Source organism: Hermetia illucens, chromosome 5 (assembly GCF_905115235.1).
Source record: "Hermetia illucens chromosome 5, iHerIll2.2.curated.20191125, whole genome shotgun sequence".
NCBI lineage: Eukaryota > Metazoa > Arthropoda > Insecta > Diptera > Stratiomyidae > Hermetia > Hermetia illucens.
Genome location: NC_051853.1, coordinates 90,000,097 through 90,020,800, shown reverse-complemented (window position 1 = coordinate 90,020,800; position 20,704 = coordinate 90,000,097). Strand labels below are relative to the sequence as shown.

The window sequence follows — 20,704 nt, the reverse complement described above, 5'->3', positions numbered from 1 at the left end:
CTGTTGTGGCGGAGCAATCAACAATCAAGGTCTGGATCCGCCTCCCGAAATAGGCAATCGGTTAGTAGGTCACCGGGACCTTCAGCAAGTGCCGATGCATGCTGGTACCATTGTAGGTTCGCTGAAAAAAAAAACTAAAAAATGTACCAGCCCCGGAAATTTCTCACCGAACAAATCAGACTTGCCGGGAGTTCTGGCGACTGCTACCTGAAATGCAGTATCACGTTGCCTCACAATCTACGACCCCTTGAGCCGGCGTAACTAACTGCTCGATATACGTGTTTTTTTTTCAGTATTCCGGCAAAATAATTTAATACCCCAATCGTTAAATCTCGCGGCAGCAAATTCTTCATCGGTTCCCACATATGGCTACAGGTAGGTAGACTTGACTTAGGACTTTGACAAGCGTTTTCCTGGCGCTTCATTATCGCGGAAATCAGCATACCCATCTAAGGCGCGGATTTCCTGTGCGACTATGGTTTGCTAGTGGATATATTGTACATAATAGGTCCCTCATTGACCTCACAACTTTTCTTAGGTCATCAAGAAAAATATCACCCACGGTCTTTGAATCGTTTTGGAAGATGTTGCCGACGCACGTATTCGCGCAATTCTTCAAAAATTCTGCAACATCACTACCGAGCATAGTCTCTCTGAGGGCGTTAAGCATAATGTTCAGCACCACACCAACACTACTGGCTCCACATTTTTCTCTAAGGTGTGTCCATAACCACGGTTGTCCAGCTCACAGTTGCGCGGAAAGAGTTCAAAGAACTTCTTAACCAGTGTATTTGCAGACCTTCGGGGCTAATCCTTTCTCTCTCTTTTTGATTTATTACCCATCCTTGATGGACCGCTAAGCAGTTTATCTCCCTTGGAAAATAAATTTTCGGTGGTATCAACCCGCCTCGAGATTTCACGTCTCTACTAGAGTAGGTTACTTCGGCTGGGTTTGGTTGTTTGACTATTGAGTCGAGACACGTGAGAAAACCTCTGTCCTGGCAGGAAGATAACATTTTTGAATCATGATCAATCTGAGTGCACTTCAAGTAGCCTCATTAAAGGATAAATGGCAACCATATCCAGAGGATGGACAATTAAGTGGTCTATGTAAGGATGAAATTTATGGGCGATATAAGCACTTAATCCGTATGGGGGAGGATGATCCACCCTGGAAAGTCTATAAGAGCAATATCTATAGAAGAAAATGACGTAGCAGACCCTGGATGGTAGTGTAGGCCAGGACACCAGACAGCTTATAGGGATATCGAACTGTGTGGATGTCGTTGCAACACTGGAATGTCTGGATCCCCTTACTAATGCAGGTTGTTGCACCGATGATGGTGCTGAATATAGATAGGACGAAAATGAACAGGACCCTGATGGTTTTCGTATTTTTCTCTGTAAAGAATGCGTAAACACTGTTTGGCTGCCTAAGGAAAAGAGTATTAGCAGGATCGCCACCGTTTGATTCTCTGCATGACATTAGCACTTTAATTTACCTGTTCTCGCTCAGGATGAAATGAGCGGTCCAGTGAGCCAGGCTGCGGAATTCTTTTCCTTTTATATCGTTTTCGTTCCTTTTTTACTAAAGCAACCACACACCAGTTTTACACACAACACGCAAGAGAAAAGGAACTCAGAGGGAGAACAACCACTTTCTGGTTTTCGATCAAACACTCGCTTTCTGGCATAAAAACATTGAGGTAGACGCGCTACCTGCCATTTATTTTGCACAAACACTTCTTGTTGATACCTTTGGCGGCATAAGCAACGCACGATTCGTCTTCGTCGGGAATCATCGTGAGTCGTATCGATGGGTCATTTGCCGGGACCCCGAAGTACAATACAAACTCAACACACACATATTCGTTAATTTATAAAAGGAAAACATTATTATTATTGACTAAGACAAACCATTACATAAATACGTATCTAATTGTTATTATTTTTTTTTGTTGTTAAACATTTTGAACATTTCTAATATTTAGCACTTTATTTGCGACCTCCTTTTACTTAAGAAAAGCCGCCAAATATTTTTAAAATTTTATCCACCATAGTTTTGAGGTCACAACCATTGTTTATAAAATTGTTTACCAACGGTTTGAGAGTAGCTGATTATCATATTTACAAGTGTCAAAACACTGTCGTCTTCCTTCAAAATAAAGTGCGTAGTGCTTTGGACACGAGTTCGGGCTTCTGGAAAGGGATTATCGTAAATAAACAGATCAAGATGGGTATGGTACAGAAAAGGAAGAAAATGCACTCTGGCGACACACATTTAAGGCGTCGCTGGCGGGTGCGGAGTCGTAAGCGTGATTTGGACGAGGTTTGTTGACTAAATAATTCCACATAACCTGCATGTAACCCTCAATTTCCAACTTCAGATTGACAATGATTTGAAAACAAACGCTGAGGGTCTGATCAACCAAGAAGTCGACTTAGACAAGCCTGGATTCGCGCAATTCTACTGTGTCCACTGTGCAAAATATTTCATCGATGATCAAGCAATGCAACAGCATTTCCGAACCAAGGTATGGGCGAAACCCTAAGTTGGTCCAGCTAACATTTCAAGTAATTGTGAAACACAAGACCTGAACGTCTGAGAGAATGAAGTTCATATCTTTAAAGATAATTTAGCTTCGCAAAATAGAGTTGGTTGTAATGTGCCTCAAATCCGTGTAAATGCTATCTTACAGGTCCACAAACGAAGACTTAAGGCGCTGGAAGTTGAGCCATATTCGATAGAAGAAGCAGAGCGCGCCGCCGGACATGGGAGCTACGTTGCGCCGAAAAAGCGGAGAATGGAGACTCAACCATCCAAGGAAGAGGTGGCGAAAGGGAAAAAAGTGAAAATTGAACTGAAGGAGGAGAAAATGACTGAATGAATGATCTTTGCTTTGAATCAGCCAATGGTTTGTGATGTGTTTAGAAGTCCCGAAAATATATTACTTTCTAAAAGTGAAGACTTTTCCTTTTAAATAATGGAATGTGGATTAATAACAACGCTTAGAGGAAATTTAATGGAAACAATTGCAAGTTGAGACTATTTTGCAGGACTGTGTACTGAGTCTCGTCAGTTAGTTTTTTTAGGACAAATGAAAGAATGGATTAAGTACAAATGTATTCACCGTTCGTGTCCTTAATTGCATGCCATTTCCAGCTTGTCGCCTTTCAGATCTAAGGCAAACATTTCGTAAACAGCTCAAGCAACAATCACGAGAATCTGCAAATTGAAAACTTATTACTAAACTACGCCTTGCTCCGGCTACCAGCCCTTCTAAAACTGAATGTTTTCTTGCGTTTCACATCAGCTGTTCGAAATCGAATCTGACGAGTCCGCCCCCCTCGGGAAAATTGAACAAGTTTTCCACTTCGAAGAAAACTGTCTGTGCGGGGTCTAGTGGACTTTTTGTGTGACTTTATCAACCGCTTCGGAAGTGATTTTCACCTACTCATCATTACGAATTCGCGGTAGCTACGTTTCGCATAGAGTTCGGCAAATGCGTCACTTGACGTATCGCAAAGAGATGGCAAAGTGATTCCTGTCGATCGCGAAAGGGAGGAAGTTGCGTGTGAAAAAGCGTAGAGTAGGTCGGAAAAGTGGGAAAAAGTCGTCGCCGTCTGGTGGTCGCCTGCTCGCTAGTGTTTCTCATTCTCGCGAAGCGTATGTGATTCATATCGTAGCCCGGCAGGCTGTCGTCCTAGGAGGTGGCTGCCCGAGTCCGCGGATCGCCTTGTGTGCTTGGTGCTCTTCGAGTTTTTCTTCGATCTAAGAAGAAAATCCAGAGCCATGTTCTTATCGGTACGCGATGGGCACAATCGCTTCAGTGCTACAGTGGACATGTACGAATTGTAATCTCATCAATCCGACCGAATGCCTCAAGTGCTTAAAATGCGGTAATGTGAGGAAAATCCTGACGACGACCACATCGCCCTCGCACTCAGCAGCGTCTGGCGACACAGGTGGCGGAACCAACGGAAGTGGCGGAGGAGACTCTTTGGAACCGGGACTTCGCATCGAAGGTGACTCTGCAAAATGCGATAGTCTATCGTCGGGATCGGGAGCAGCGAGCAGACAACCGACTCTTCCAGGATATGTGGAAATCAGCACGGATGGGTACGGTAGTGTTTCTTAGTAGAGTCTAAGCGTGAGCACTTCAGAGGGGACTTCCTGACGTCTGGCTGCCGATGGGGGCAGTCACAGGCGAAAAATCAATTCCAGCTTGACATCTGTTTGTAAATATTGATTTATTCAGGCCAGCAGCCCCACGGGGAGCAATGGAAACGTCATTGCGCTGACGGAGTAGCAAAGTCTGTGTGGTTGTGAATGACAATAAAATTCAAATTACTTTGTTAATCGGGGGAAGTACGTTTTAGGAGCCGAAATTATTTAAAGAATAAAGTCAAATGGTCAAGTGCGTCGCATGATCAGACTTGAAAGCCTCTGCTCTGCCAATTGGGAATGTTTAAGATTTGATTAAAAAATGTACAAGCAGACATCAGTAATTTTTCTCAGTAAAACGAATGATATACTCTATATTGGTAATACTCAACTTTAGCATCTGATTAAGTGCTACAATACTAGCAAGGGAGTGATAGATAGCATTTTGCTTGATGAGTGTTGAAAACTGCAATAGAGTGTCCCAACTTCGGACTCCATATGGCTCTCATATTTAATTGTCAGAGTGTTAAGAATTCAGTACGAGCGAAATGCTTGTTTTCTGGCAATCTAAAATCCAATTCAAGCCAAAATGAGTCGCCCCAAGAATATTTAATAATAATGCAGGTGGACAACCTTTCGACTAGTCGTTCATACCGTTATGCGTAGTGGTATGAGTTGATTCAGATATGTCTGCAGTCGATAATAATATTGAAATTAGCACCACGTATAAAATATAGTTTCAAAAGGTTTTTAGCAAGTCATTTGAAGCATATGTCTACCAGCTCGATGTCATTCTTTATATGGGCGCAACTTCGCCTAACTCGGAAGCACTAACTGATCCGATGGACACTACTACACTATTTGGATATCAGCCATTCACAAGTGTTTGAGACGAATCTATTCATCAATGAAGACATGGCTCTTTCCTATAGTAAATTCAGCAATGTTGGTGGTGATATTTATTGGAAAGTATTGGAAAATTCTGCTATCATCATATCATATCAGTCGTTGCCCAGCTTTGTATATTGAAAACAATCGAGTTTAATCTTGACTTTATCGATGATCAACGATCAACAGTATGAAGCAGAGGTCGTAGATACGAATATATTCGTAGAATGATTTTCTATGAATATGAGTACAAATATATGTATTTGTATTCGAATAAACAAATATGTTCGTATTTACAAAAGTGATTATGAATATGGCTGTATTTGTATTTCCAAGCGTGAATATAAATGTATTCATATTTACGATTGTGACTACGAATAATTTTGTTTTCTTATTTTCAAGGGCGAGTAACAATTCATCTGTATTCAAATGATAGTATTCACTAGGATAGTGAATATTAGTGCCTTAATGATCTGATCTGATATTGCACATATATTAAGTATTAGGTTGGGGAAAAAGTAATGTCGTATTTTGTCAATAGATGGCGACACTAAAACATATCTTGTGCTGTACTTATCGCATCGGGTCATATTGTACGGCGATTTGAAGACGACAATCTGGGCTACAGGGGTCTCTTTGATAGTTTTATGATCGTCCGTTTCAGTCTCAAGTTATAGCGCGTCAAAGATGGAGTCCACCAAGGAAGAAATTCGTCATATTTTACGTTTTTACTACCTTGAGAGGTAAAAATGCAACGAAGGCGGCAAACAAATTTGTGAAGTTTATGGGCCCGATACTGTAACGATTCGCACAGCACAGCGTTGGTTCGATCGATTTCGTTCTGGTGTAGTGGATGTCGAAGGTACACGCCGTATTGGTAGGCCAATCGTCGTAGAAACCGATAAACTCGTCGAAATCATGCAAGTAGACCGACATGTGAGCATTCGCTCGATTGGCCAGGAACTGGGTAAGGAGCATAAAACCGTTTGACACCATTTGCAGAAGATTGGATTCCAAAAAAAGGTGGATGTTTGGGTGCCACACGAGTTGACGCAAAAAAATCTCTTGGACCAAATCAACGCCTGCGACGCACTGCTGAAACGGAACGAATTCGATCTAGTTTTGAAGCGGATGGTGGCTGGTTATGGAAAGTAGATCCCGTAGGACAACCTCAAGCGAAAAGATCGTGGTCGAAGCGCGGCGAGCTGGCCAAACCATCGCCAAGCCCGGATTGACTGCCAGGAAGGTTTTGCTGTGTATTTGTTGGGATTGGAAGGTGATCATCCACTATGAGCTGCTCAACTATGGCCAGAACTCAATTCGGTCCTCTACTGTGAGCAACTTGACCGTTCGAAGAAGGCGATTGACCAGAAGCGGCCAGAATTGGTCAATAAGAATGGTGTTGTGTTCCACCAGGACAACGGTCGGCCTCATAAATCTTTGATGACCCGCCAGAAGCTACGTGAGCTCGGATGGGATGTCCTATCGCACCCACCATATAGTCCGGACCTGGCACCAAGTGATTACCATCTCTTCCGGTCCATGCAAAACGCTCTTGGTGCTGCTAAGTTCGCCTTAAAAGAGGCTTGCGAAAACTGGCTCTCTCAGTTTTTTGCAAATAAGGAGGGGGGGTTTTATAAGAGGGGGATAATGGAGTTGCCTTCTAAATGGCAACAAGTTTGCGAACAAAACGGCGTAAATCGGATAATCCTAAGTATGTTAAATAAAGCGTTAAAATTCGACCACAAATACATTTTTCCCCAACCCAATATTAAGGAGTCGGACCCAACAATAGGAGTAATTAGAAAATTGAAGGGCATTTCAGGTGTAGACAAAACGAGTGTACATGTATGAAAAGAAAACGAAACTGTGTAAACATCTCTACAATAATGTTGATTCAATCAAATTCCTATACGTTATCTGTTCAGCATCCCTAAAATGAAAGTATACAGGAGACAATTTGTGCGGCCAGTCGATATTTGGAGAGATCAAAGGACGGTTTATTCACTCGTTACCAATCTTGAGCAAGCGTAGCAGGAAATATTACAATGCTTATTCATTTGTGGATGGCGAATTTTCCTGTTTCCACGTTGATGATCCTCGTAAACTCTTTTATAGATTTTATAGGGAAAAAACTGAGGTTGACTACTAAAATTGGCCATTAAACAAATTTCAATTAGTGAAAAGTATTATTACTACACTTTTATTCTTCTTCTTCTTTTTCTTCAGCCTTTGTCCCGTTCACAAGCGGGGTCGGCTCGTCGTGATCGGCTTCGCCATTTGGCTCTATCGAATTACTACACTTTTATTACTTGAGGATATGTAAATAATGGACAAATTTAACTTAAACAAGTTGGGAAACCTGAAACTAGACGCTTCAGTTATAAAATCTTTTTGCTTTTTTATGGCCATTGCTAAAAAGTCAAAATATTCCTTCATGTATTTCCAAACTCCAAGATGCACATATTGTACATACAGAAGACAATTGTTATGATCATTTTAAACTAAAAACCATTGCCAATTACCGCTTACTAGTGCGTGCTTACATATATGTATATGCATCTGAATACTTCGCCCTTACTTCTTACATAAAAGCCAATATCACTTCAACTTGACAACATATACATATATAACGTCAATATCTTCAATGTAGGTCAGTAGTAGTGACATCGTGATGAAAGCCAAGGTGGGATTTGACAACATCTTGCTCGGACATGTCATGAGGAAACATGATCTTGGTGACCGCAATGTAATGGTGGAAGGTGGTAGTTCGAGCACAGAGCCTTGAAGAGGATGGTGCCTCTTGCATTGACATCTGCATCGCGAATCACTTTCTCCAGAGTCAGGTTGAAGAGGACGCATGATAAGGCATCCCCTTGTCTTAGCCCGTCATTGATGTTGAGTGGTCTCGAGAGTGATTCTGCTGCTTTTATATGGCCACACATATTGGTCAGAATCAGCATAGTCAGTCTTATCAATTTCGTCGGGATACCGAATTCTCTCATGGCCGTGTACAGCTTTACTCTGACCATGCTATCATATACGGCCTTAAAGTCGATGAAAAGATGGTGCATCTGATGGTCATTTTCCAGCAGTTTTTCCATCGCTTGCCGCAAAAAGAAAATCTTATCTGTTGCTGATTTGCCTGCAGAGCTGCCTCTTTGGTAAGGGGCAATGATGTTCTGGGTGTAAGGGGCTATCCAACCTCGTAAAATAGCGGAGAATATCTTATAGATGGTACTCAGTACCATACCAGGTACAAATGGAACAAATGTCCACTCAAATATTTTTATATAAAAAATATTCTCCCTTTTTATGTATGGGACAGATAATGCCTCGTTGCAAGTCGTTAGACATTGATTCGCTGACCCACACCTTGAACATCAGTTGATGAACCGCTTGGTGCAGTTAGTCGCCTCCTTAATTAACCAATTCGGCTGTAATTCCATCAGCTTCTGGCGACTTATGGTTGGGACTGGACTGGACTGCTTCTTCCATGCTTGGTGGTGGCAGTATTTGGCCGTGGTCTTCAGTTGGCGGGGCCCCAACTCGCCGATATTTTGGCTGTTGAGCAGTTCATCAAAATACGCAGCCCATCGCTCCAATATGCCCATTCTGTTGAAAATTAGCAGGATGAACACCGAGGTGTTTAAGGCTTCTTCCTGTTGACTTGTTGGTAAAAAATGGACACCTGGTGTGGTTGCTCCCTCTACATTTCGAGTTCACAGTTCTGTTGGTTTTTCCAGGCTTCCTTTTCCGCTTGTGAAATCGTTTCTCCGCTCGACGTGATAAATCTCCGTGTGCCCGCGCAGAGAGTGCAAGATGCCAAGTATGCTGGTGGTATCAATGATAACGTTTTTCGAATGGTTGTGAAGATCATTTTTCGATGTTTCATATTCAGGACCTCAGTTGACTGCGGTTATTGCAGCATACATTTCCCCTTATAGGTGTCACGGAGGACTGTGTGTCAATGGCTTCATGTTCACTCTCACCTGATTATCAGAGTGGATCCTAACCAGTGTTGTTATTCGAGCGCGGAGCACCAAGCCAACGAGACAGTGATACGAGTCTATTTTGGCCCCCCTATATTTTCTGACATTCATCAAGGCTGAGAGGTTGCGGCGTTCAATTTACACGTGGTCAATTTGGTTGAAAGTGGTCCCGTTTGGAGAGGGTAACATTTGTTTGTGGACCACTTTCCGCGCAAACCAGTTACTTATAACAATCATTTCGTGCGACACTGCTAATTGAGTAATTCGCAGTCCGTTATCATTGGTATTTTTATGTAAGCTATGGGAACCAAAGTATTGCCAGTATACGGGCTCCGTCCCTACTTGGCTGTTAAAATCTCCAAGGATGATTTTGATATCATACTTGGGACAGGCTTCGAGGGTTCATTCTATTGCCTCGTAGAAGGTATACTCTTTATATTTCTCATTTTTTTTTAATTAAATTTTATCAGTTATTGGTATAATTTGAGGAAGGTATTGTGGTATTTTCCAATGTCCAAATTCGGTTACTTGTCTGTTATGATTTGGGTTGCATTTTGGAACTCGGTCCGTCGATAGCGTCAGCGGTCGCCGCGTTCACTGATACCCATTAGTTTCGGGGACTAAACTTGTCGATAACTTGTTGTATTTGAGGTGGTTTTTATCGGCTTAGTTTATTTTTAAGTACGATAATGCGGTAGTTCATATGCCACGGTCTACAAAGACTGACTTGCCCCATATAAAGAAGCTATTCCAAATTGAATTTCACGTTTTCCTGACTTAAATCTAATAGAAATTCATATCGGTTTAATTTTTTGTTTTATAAAAAATCTTAAAAGTAGCTTTTATTGTATCGGTCTATAAAAATATGAGTAAGATCAACAAACATTTTAGCTAATTATAATTATAATTAATCCGGCAAAAGTAAACAACATATTACATATTTTGCGAAGTTATGTCTTCCGTCCTTCAGTCGATTTAATTTTGGCGAGTTAATCATTGTGGTATATGAGGAAAGCCTTTTCACTTGAGCACTTGATGGAAGTGGTGTGTTGAACTTTCTAAAGATTTGTAAAACGGTAGCGTGACTTTGGAGCAAAAAAAAAACGATGATTTCGTACAGAGCAGAGGTAACTCATCAGAACCTGCCTCACCTGGGAGTCCTTTTTTACAATTCATAACACAACATGGGCATGAATTATATTCAAAACAAAAACCGCCTAGTAAAATCAGGCCTAAGCTGGCTGAGGCATATGTAAGTTTATATATAAGGATGTAAGGGAATCCTGAGTCTGCCATTCATTTGATGGCGCACCGGACCAATTGGAAAGAAACTTTCTTTCTCTGTTCCTGACCCACAGACATCTAATTTCCTCAGAAGAGACCGGTATGCAAGATATCAAACATTAACCACGCACGCACTTTCTCAGAAATGGTTGCGCAGATTGACACAATATTTTGTGGGAATTGTGAATCCGTCGTTTGTTCAATGAGAGTATCTTGCGAATCAACGATTGTGCAGAAATCGGTAATTTTACGCATCCAGTTTCATCTATAGCAACTTTTCCATCATCGATATCTAAGAGTTGTTTTGAGAATGTTTCAGTGGATGGATCTTGAAGCATTTGAACGCGCACATTTACTTTCAGCAGTACTTTCAGTAAAAAATACATACAAAAACAAATATTTATTTTTATAAATAAAAAAATTTAAGCTCAGGGAAATTTTAACATAGAAATTCGAAATAGAGTGAAAAACATTTACAAAAAAGACGGTAATTGATCAGTTATCGAGCGGGATGAAAAATGATTAAATTACTAAAAAATAGGGATTGGCGATAGGAGGGGAAAAATTTAGGGTTGTATGTATTTTTTAATGCCACATTATAGAAAAATAAAAATAAAAAATTTTGTCCAAAAATTAAAAAAAAAATGTTAAGGATGGACAACTCTTATCACTTAGGGGTATGAAAAATAGATAGTAGCCGATTCTCAGACCTACTGAATATGCAGACAAAATTTCAAAAGAATCGGTCAAGCCGTTTCGGAGGAGTATGGTAACTAACATTGTGACATGAGAATTCTATATATAAGATTTGAGTGGACATTTGTTCCATTTATACCTAGCACGTGATATATATGCATATATTATGTCAGAATATTCACTTAGAAATGCAATGAAGCGATAACTTTGGCCTACTATGACTTTGTTGGTAATAGTGCGATTTCCACCAAACTTGGTAGCAGGTGTCCGGATAGCTGTGTAGTTAGAGCACAAGGTTGACGTACGGAAGGTCGCTGTTTAGATCTTGATTTGTATCGTGATTTGACGTCGGATACCAGTCGACTCAGCTGTGAATGAATACCTGAGTCAAATCAGGGTAATAATCTCTGGCGAGCGCGATGCTAACCACATTGCCTCCTACACTGCACGGTAGTATATCGTTACGGTCTTGAATGAAGTGCTCTAACACACTTCAAAGCCCTGATCCTGAGTGCTGAGAGCTGAGTGGTTAGAGCACAAGACTGTCGTACAAAAGGCTGCGGTTCAAATCTCACTGGTGGCAGTGGGATTTGTATCGTGATTTGACGTCGGATACCAGTCGACTCAGCTGTGAGTGAGTACCTGAGTCAAATCAGGGTAATAATCTCTGGCGAGCGCGATGCTGACCACATTGCCTCCTACACTGCACGGTAGTGTATCGTTACGGTCTTGAATGAAGTGCTCTAACACACTTCAAAGCCCTGATCCAATATGGATTGTTGCGCCAACGATTATTATTATTGGTAGCATCATGCTTTATGTTATAGCGTATATTACTGCTTTCATGATTGTAATATGAACTTAAGGACGCTTTATGGAGAGTATTTCGTATCCTAAACGCCGTATAGCGGTAGTTTCTTGTTTTTTGAAAATGGATCTGTGGAAGAAATGACTACTAGCTAGTCCCCGCCTACCCTTGCTTTGAATTAAATGCCAGAGATAAAACTAGCATTGGAAAGTATTAATAGAGACCTTTTTAGGTAACGGTTCTTATTGAAAAACACTTCAGTATCACCTATTCGCAAAAAAGTGTCCTCGAATTTTTTTGATCTATCCAATAGATAATACGTCCCTCCAATCCTATTCTAGTTAGAGCCTCATTGACTTTGGAATCAACATTGTTGAATAATAATAAGAGAAAATGATTGTAGTTCCCATAATATTGTCACTTACAGGTATTGTACTTGAATCCCTCGCGGCTTCCCTTGATGTCCTGGGACTCTAACACAGTCTGGTTCAAACCATGCAGACGTACACCATTCCGCATACGTCCTCGATGTTGCGGAAAGTTCTTGACGGATTCTTCCACTAACCTACAACCGGGCACCACCACCAGCGCCCCTTTATCTTTTAAATAGGTATGATCGTCTTATGGTTGAAAAAAGACGAGGCAGACCCTGCCTGAGATGGAGCGATCGCATACGTCAGGACGCCAGATAGCTTTTACGGATATCGAATTGGTGGACCTCGGCGCAAAACCGGGGTGTCTGAAGTTCCTTACTAAGGCAGACCTAGAGCGGATACCGGTTGTTGCGATGATAATGATGATCGTCCGAGCTTGAATGCTTGGCACTTAGTGCTAGAATTAGGTAAAGTCCGGCATCTCCCGAAATTGTGACAACTTGGAAAATAAATAATAATCTTTAGCGCGAGAATCCAATAGGATCAGACGTTTAAGTGTATTACAGCACCATTCAAAATCGTAACGGTACACTTTAAGATTACAGACCCTGTAGGAGGCAATGTGGTCAGCATACCGGTCGGATGTGATTATTACCCTGATTTAACTCAGGTACTCATTCACAGCTGAGTCGACTCGTATCCGACGTCAAGTCACTATACAAATCTGACTGCCACCGGTGAAGAGGACTTCCTCCCAACCGTCACAGTTTCCCATGCTAGGAAACTGGAAGTTTGGTGTACTACCCTGTTACAAAACCATAGATTTCTCCTTTTTCGTTGATTTCCGAGCTGTTCCAAAGTATGTGATATGCATGGGCATGGCAGCCTATCAACAGGTTGATCTTCCTCTCTGCGGCGATGAACCTCAGTTATTCAATTTTTGCTGGTGGAATTGATTGGTTATGAACCACACCGCCTGCTCCAGTTGACCACGACTAGGTTGCTGGAACTAAAGTCTGTGAGTTTTGCTTGTGCTGTGGAATGAGGTGCGGTTGTCGCGGTATGCCACACAACTAACCAATCATATGTTCATACATTCCATTTAAGTGTGTATTGAAATTGATGGTCTTTAATATTTTTTGGCTGCTAGTTTGCTGTGCAAGGCAAGCGCCATTCGTTCTTTTACCGCTTGCCTGTCGATTCAGCTATGTAGAACACAATGAAAGTTTGCCACCATTTAAAGTACATCTACAAATATATTTAAAATATTCGGAATTTCATGTCTCAGAAACTTCCCTAGAAGCAGTAATATCCATAGCAGAGAATCTGAATATCAAATTAGGGCAACCACAGACTTTTGTATTTACTCAGAAACTTCTCAGTTAAATCTATTTACATTAAACTTCAGACGATATTCCACTCTGGCTAAAAAATTAATACGGTTTTTGGAAGTTAGAGGAACTTGAAAGGAGACAGTAATAGCTGAGACGTGAATAGTCAATAATATGCCTAACTTCGGAGATATAATTCAAAATGGATCATTGGATATTATTGTTCCATTTTTGATTATTCATGTATTCACGTAGTGTTTGCACCAGCAAATATTTTTTTCGATTGAAAGTAAAATAATAAATGCTTTTTTCTAAACATATCTTCTAATTGAAACTTCTCCCCGGAGAGAGATCTAATTAATTTCATGGCTATGTTCCCATTTTAGACTCATAGATTCATCTAGTAAAAATTCCGAGTAAATGCTGGTTGGTTGGACGACATAATTAAATTGTTTCGAATGCTACTTAAACATTATCCCAAGTCAAGGAATTATCCACAAACATAGAAAGGGAATGTTTAATTTAAAACTTTTGCGAAAGATTTGGTTCTGTGCATTTCTAATGAATTCATTATTCTGCTCATTAGGAATTCCACGCGAACATGCTCAAAGTTGAACTTGGTGTCGCCCAACTAATTATCATATTGTGTTCATCTGCTTGTTTTCGTTGCATTAGCTTTAATATAATACGAATTCAAAGTCCTGGCATATTCCGAACTAGTTGCTTACCTTTTCACAAAATCGATTGGCGGTAGCTGAATGCACAAACAGCGAATCGGGGGAGACATTTGCATATTAGAATCCACTTAGTAACCTAGTTCACCTAGTTCCATTAATACAATTCCTACTAAAGACAAAAAATTACACAATATTTTCAAACATGCAATCAATTACACATCATTGTCCACTAATCGATATTGCCTTGTCTCATAATCATGCAATGCATGCTAAAAATCTGTCGTGACAATCCACGGATATCAAGAATTTTTAATAGAACACAAAAATAAACTCCTACACGGGTTTCAAAGTAAATATTTTTCCTATCGATAAAAGGGAATATGAGTAACGTCCAAGGGCACGGTTTTGTCGAAAAATTAATTTCCCTGAATTCATCTTCCCTTCCAAATATAATCGCCCGAAATCGTGAATTTGGTAGGAGGCAAGGACGAGGTAGATAAGGCAAAAATGTATCGATAGAAGTGAATGCCGTACAATTTGTGGTCACCAACGGATCGATAGCTTATTGTAATAATACGCTCAAAATGTTGGTTCGGTTTGGTTCAATTTACTTTTAGGCTGTTTTCGGTGGCCGGGTCTAGTTGCTTGTCATAATTGTAGGCACTTTCTGAAGTAATTACTGTTGGAAAGAACAGTGGCGGAGAAGATGGATGGTTCATGGGGTTCTGCCTAGAATTTTAGGATCTTGTGGCGATAATTGGAACGAACTCGAAGGGACTCAATAAATTGCATTTTATACAATTATGACTGTATGCTCTACGATAGAGATTGGATAGACAGTTCCCACTGAGATAATAAGTACATAATAGAATTTGGAAACAACATTTCTGAGCTATATACTTAAACTTTGATTGTTATTGGATAAAAGGCTTTAATTTGCTAATAAATGGTCGTAAATCCTAGAATTGACTCTATTTGTTAGGTGCTGTGGGAATTTGGAAAAATAGACATATTTATATCATTATACCAAATAAAGGAATTTTATAACGAAAAAAGCCAGGATCCTTTGGAAGGACCTTACACTAGCGTTGGTAAAGCGACGCCTCAAAATCAGAAATATTCAAGTCAATCCATAATCCGGAGCGACTTCTGACACAAACAATGAATTAGTCGATGATTTCCATGGAAAATATGATGCAAGGAATAATTAGTAGTCAGATCCAAAGAAATGAGCAAATCGGACATGGAATTGGAGTGCAAACATCAGTTAGTACGGATTTGGAATCCAAAACAACTTGTTTGGCCAAGATAGGAGAGGATAGTTGACATGTTGATCATTCCTGTGACTTATCTCATTCAATTTCAAAATTGATGGGTATTGCTTCTATGATACTAAGCACCGGAGAGGAAAAGAAAGAAATATTACCGTTACGGTATCGCCAAGACTATCTTCAGTAACTTCATTCCGTTTATTGGATTGGATTGGTAAGGCAATTATAACTGGTCTATTGTTCTGCAAAGTTTAAGATAACTTTCCAGGTATTTGCAAACCTCTTCAGCACTTTGAGAAAGAGATCTCCTAGATAGCCCATATTGTGGCCAAAATATCGATGAAACATAAAATGGAAACTGATAATTAACGATCAACGACTTGTTTTTTTTTGTAATCATTTCCACATAATATGTGGTGAAGTTCCGCAAAGAATAATAAGTGCTCACCTATTCGCTTCAATATCAGAGTTAAAGTGGATGAAGTTTCTGTAAAATTTAACAAAATAAAGATTATGGCTGAACAGCTCTCGACTCCATGTCAAGATCTTATCGATTTTATAGAGTTTGGGACACTATTTAAAACCCTGGAGCTGTTTAAAGGGAAACGCAATGGGTAAAGGAATGGTAAATGGTAAGATCGCTTGGTTTAAAAGGTCAACTAGCTAGTGTAACTCAATTATTTCACAAGTTCTCGAAACTTACATTAACTGCATTAACATACTTGTTGAAAGCCACCGAAAAGATGAAGAAGCCGGTAAAGTGGATATGTTCACCAGGAATGATAATAAAAGGGTAGCATCTTTTATAAAGCATCTGGGGAACTTATTCAAAAACCATTTATCGCAAATATGTCACGACCTCATAACAGGTAAAACCCTAAAGGGATTTTCAAAAATCGTTCACCTAAGAATATGTTCAATGCGATTATACTACTCGGTTACCGCAACATCTGAAAAATCATCATAATTCCTAAAAACAGGAATGATCAGACAAAAATGTCATCTTATAGTCTGCTTCCTATCTTCTCGAAGGCTCGAAAATAGCTCCTAGAATCAACCCATTTATTGGTAATCCACAGCATCGGCTTTTTATAGAGAGATCTAACAAATAGTTTCTGAGTTAATGAACAGACTAGAAACGCCTCTGCCCCGGACGAAACCATCGTCTATTTTTGTAAAAACTAAGATTCTCGCCCAAAACAGAGGGATCCGTAGGTCAGAAGCAGAGAAAAAAAGGCTCTTTCCAATTGACCCGGTTGGCCATCAAGTGGATGGCGGACTCAGGACTCCTTCACATTCCTAAACACAAATGTAGAAAATATTTCTATTCAGCATTTTTTAACGTTTCACAGGTTTTCGACAAGTTATAAAATGAAAATGTAACCTTCACATCATAAGAGTGGTCCAGTAGGGATACCAAATATTTTAGAATCACTTCTCTTGAGATGCAAATTGAAGGTGAAATTTATTTTACACAACTATAACTTTCAGGCTGGAGTTCTCAAAGGTAGCGTTTCTGGATCTCCTACCTATATACACTCCATCTTTTACCCTTACAGAGTTATTGCATTTTTCGTAAATAGTGTCAAGAAGCTTAAGCTGCTCAACAAAGTAACAATTTTCCATTGCGACAATCATTTAATCCCAGATTTGATACCATTTTCGGAAACTATTATATAATACATAAAATTTCTTATAAATGGATCTTTTTCCGATTGCACTTCGAAGATGTAACTATTCAAAATGCAATATTGTTTAAGTTTACAAGCCTGAAAAGTTGACAAAAGTTAACCCATTATATTAAATTTCGACATATAAAAATTTTAGCTTAATTATGGAAAATTAATGGATATTAATTGGATATTATGCATTAAACATATGAAAACGTAATCTTTAAGTGAAACAAATCAAACGTACTCCAGGCGCCTTTTATTGATTAGAACTATCATAACAATTAGAACTATTAAATGTCTGCTTCGACACACTAATTATAACGTGTTTGGCAGTTATCAAACAATTTCTAGAAATCATTTGCCGAAATGCTGCCGAAAGTCCTTGTTACTGTGACCTGGGCGTCTTCTATGCAATCGAGTTCTCGTCTTCTTTCAGGCGACGGTAGAGAGTAAAGTCCGGTGGAGTCGACAACCCCAGCCAGTCAGCCCTGCACGAAATTGGGGGTGTGGCATGGCGCATTACCAGGACAGAGCTTTGACGAACTGACGACGTCTGGTGGCACCCGGTTGATTTGTTTTCACAACCGACTGCGTGAATGAATGACACTACCATGATAAAAAGAAACTAGGAGCATGGTTTTCACCCTCAACTTGCTCATCCGACCCTTTTTCGGACAAGAAACACTGATCGTGAATGATTCCGAGCTTTGGAATTTTGTTCCGGGTTATACACGGTAATCACGTTCAGAGAAAACTTTTAATTTTCTCTAATGCATTTTAAAATCTAAAATCCGAGACCAGAATCATATCTATCATCCAGAGTACAACAGGAAAAGTGCCTCAACAGGGAGAGAGTGTCCCCTATAATAATACTTCTTACTTTACCTCGCTCAATCCTAAGAAATCTAGTAATTAACACTAAAATTTCCGGTTAAGTAGGAACAAGTGTTCTGCGGAGCTTTAATACAGTTGTCGAGGAGCATTCGCACATTCCTAAATCCAAATATAAAACGTCGATGAAATCAAAATGTCATAGCCGAAAAATCATTCCCACTGGTCGCGTGCAACCAGATATCGTCGTTCGTGGAATTTCTAGCCTCGCAATGGCTCGTGCCACATCGCAAGATTCGTGCTGGCCAACCATTGCCATGTTGCCTCCCCCTACAGCCTTCTCTTCAAGACACCTTTCAGGCGAAAGTAGAGAGTCCAATGAAGTTATGTCTGCTTCATTGGACTCTCTACTTTCGCCTGAAAGGTGTCTTGAAGAGACAACGACTCGATTGCTGAAGACACCCAGGCCAGAGTAATAAAGACTCTCGGTAGCATTTCGGCAAGTGACTTCCAGAGATCGTCTGATAATTGGCAAACACGTTTTATTCATGCTTTTTAAGCACAACCCAGTAAGGAATACTTTGAGGGAATTTTAAGCCCCTAGCTCACAGAGTAAGAGACTTCCAACTGGCAATGTTATCTTTAATAGTTAATGACTTTAAATGCTCTTTTCTTGTCGAATTGTTGGGTAGCCCGTCACCAGAAAAGATAGGGTATAAGTTGGCTTGGTGAAGTTACGCTAGCCGTCTCAATTGTAATTCTATTGTATTTTTATTTTACTCAGGATAGTTATTAGCTCGTCGGCTCAGATTTCATTCCTTTATATTAACCTACGGCCAGCATGTTATATACACCTATCTACAAGGATTTTTCAGATTTTTGACTCTATTAATCACACAATATTTCTATCCACACGCGTCTGATGTAACATTTTCATATCACTTATAGTATCGCTTGCCACCTACCACGCTAACCACCCATGTAGCGTTTCTTTTGATGGTTACTTACTCCGTCCTTTTTCCCTTTCCTCTGGTGTATCCTAAGAATCCGTCCACTGCTATTTTTATTCTTTACCTGCCTTATACGGATAAGAATAAGCTCCTTTTGTTCGTAGTTTCTTCAAAACACTGTGTGCCTCTACAGTCGAAATTAGACATTCTCGGTTACTGCCGCTGATAATCTTTCTCTGTTTCTCTATTCTTTTGGCAACCATCCTCATACCTGATGTAATATAATCATCCGTGATAAACTTCGTTTCGACAGACACTACCTTCGTTTTTTCAGAATGTCTCGCTTCACAATCCGTTCCTCTTTTGACTTTTGCTCTGTCCAAGTCTTCTTAAAACTTTACAACTCCCTCGTTCGAAATATCCTATTGCCCCATGATCTAGTCCCGTTCCCCAAACTACCATTGTCTTGAAAAAGTTCTACGTAAATTCATTCGATCCCGGATCTTTAAGAAGAACTTCCCCCATGTGGACCGTCTCGTCTCGTGTAACGCAAAAATTATCCCAATGTGTGCGGGGGGCTGGAACTCTACTTCCGTTCCCCAATCCGGTACTTCAGTGCTTGGCCTGTTAGCACAGTTTTCGCCGTATTTAAAGTTTCTGCTATCTCCTTCGTTTCGGGGCAATATTTAATTAGATTCGGTCTCTCGAAATCACTGCAGCTATAAAGGGGAGTGTAGTTGAAAACCCGCGAACATTTGAAACGTTCACAACAACTTTCGCGACAAAAGATAGTCACCTTCATTTATACAAGATTCAACTTACTTCTTATTAATCTTACTATGTACGAGTATATCCAGGGGGTTTCCAGCGCTTTTTTTAATTTATATATTAATCTATTCTAATTAACTTTAATTACAAAACTTTCATGGTTATATGCTAGTTCTATCGAAAAATTGCTTTTTAATGAGTTTAAGTAAGGGAGAATTCGAAATATCTAATGAACAAGGTAATAAAAATTGATAAAGGATGGTAATAGCAAATAAAAAGTAAGCCAGTAAAGGCCCGCTTCAAGTAGACACAATTATCCAAAACCCCTGCCAGAACTATTTTTCGTCCACCAGAAATTTGTATTAAGATCCGCTTAAGAAAGAAATTAGAATATCTGCAATGATATCAAGAAGGGAGACTATATAAAGCAAACCTTAAGTCGTGGTGACCAATGAAAAGGTCTAAGCTTACTGCCAAAACTAGGTTGTCTGCCTCTCGACCTCGTTACCCTCTATTTCGACCGTCATGGATGTTTATGTTCGCTTTGTGTTGTCTCGCTACCGTAAACTTATCACTTTCATATCAATAAATGTTATGATAATGAAACTGAAACAGATTCATTGAAAAGATTCAAGAAAAGAAAACTGTGTGGCTGCCCCATCCTCCATAAAGAAGTGAGGAGGAACCATATATAATTATATAATAGCAAACTGGGGAAAGCTAATGAGCATTTATTAAATTCGAATAAATATATCCTTGCTTTCACTTCCACTTTTATTGAGTGGCGAATGTAGGCTTGCAGCAATTAAAGATGAGTAGCAATTCGTCTGCAAGAGGCATTCACCCACATATAACGAAGGTGTGTCACACGATCTAATCTCCACAATGGTATGGTCTGCATTTTTGTAGACGGAACTAAAATAGCACCCAGCATCATAAAGTGATGGACAAAGTTTTAAAATCTTGGTTTAATTATCTGAGATATTGTACCTAGTA

At 39.9% G+C, this 20,704-nt stretch overlaps 2 protein-coding genes across 2 annotated transcripts in view; both read left to right on the top strand.

Moving 5' to 3' along the window:
• Positions 1-2,146: 2,146 nt before the first annotated feature.
• LOC119657157 (zinc finger protein 593 homolog) lies at positions 2,147-2,956 on the top strand. Its single transcript, XM_038063939.1, has 3 exons — positions 2,147-2,329; positions 2,388-2,534; positions 2,700-2,956. The coding sequence occupies exons 1-3, from the start codon at positions 2,234-2,236 to the stop codon at positions 2,886-2,888; spliced, it is 432 nt and encodes a 143-aa protein (XP_037919867.1). The 5' UTR covers positions 2,147-2,233; the 3' UTR covers positions 2,889-2,956.
• Positions 2,957-3,315: 359 nt separating this feature from the next.
• LOC119656511 (calpain-D) overlaps positions 3,316-20,704 on the top strand; it is a 42,702-nt gene continuing 25,313 nt past the window's right edge. Inside the window, exon 1 of the mRNA XM_038062847.1 lies at positions 3,316-4,120. Within this exon, the coding sequence (XP_037918775.1) occupies positions 3,813-4,120 (308 nt within the window). The 5' untranslated portion in view covers positions 3,316-3,812. The remainder of the gene's footprint in view (positions 4,121-20,704) is intronic.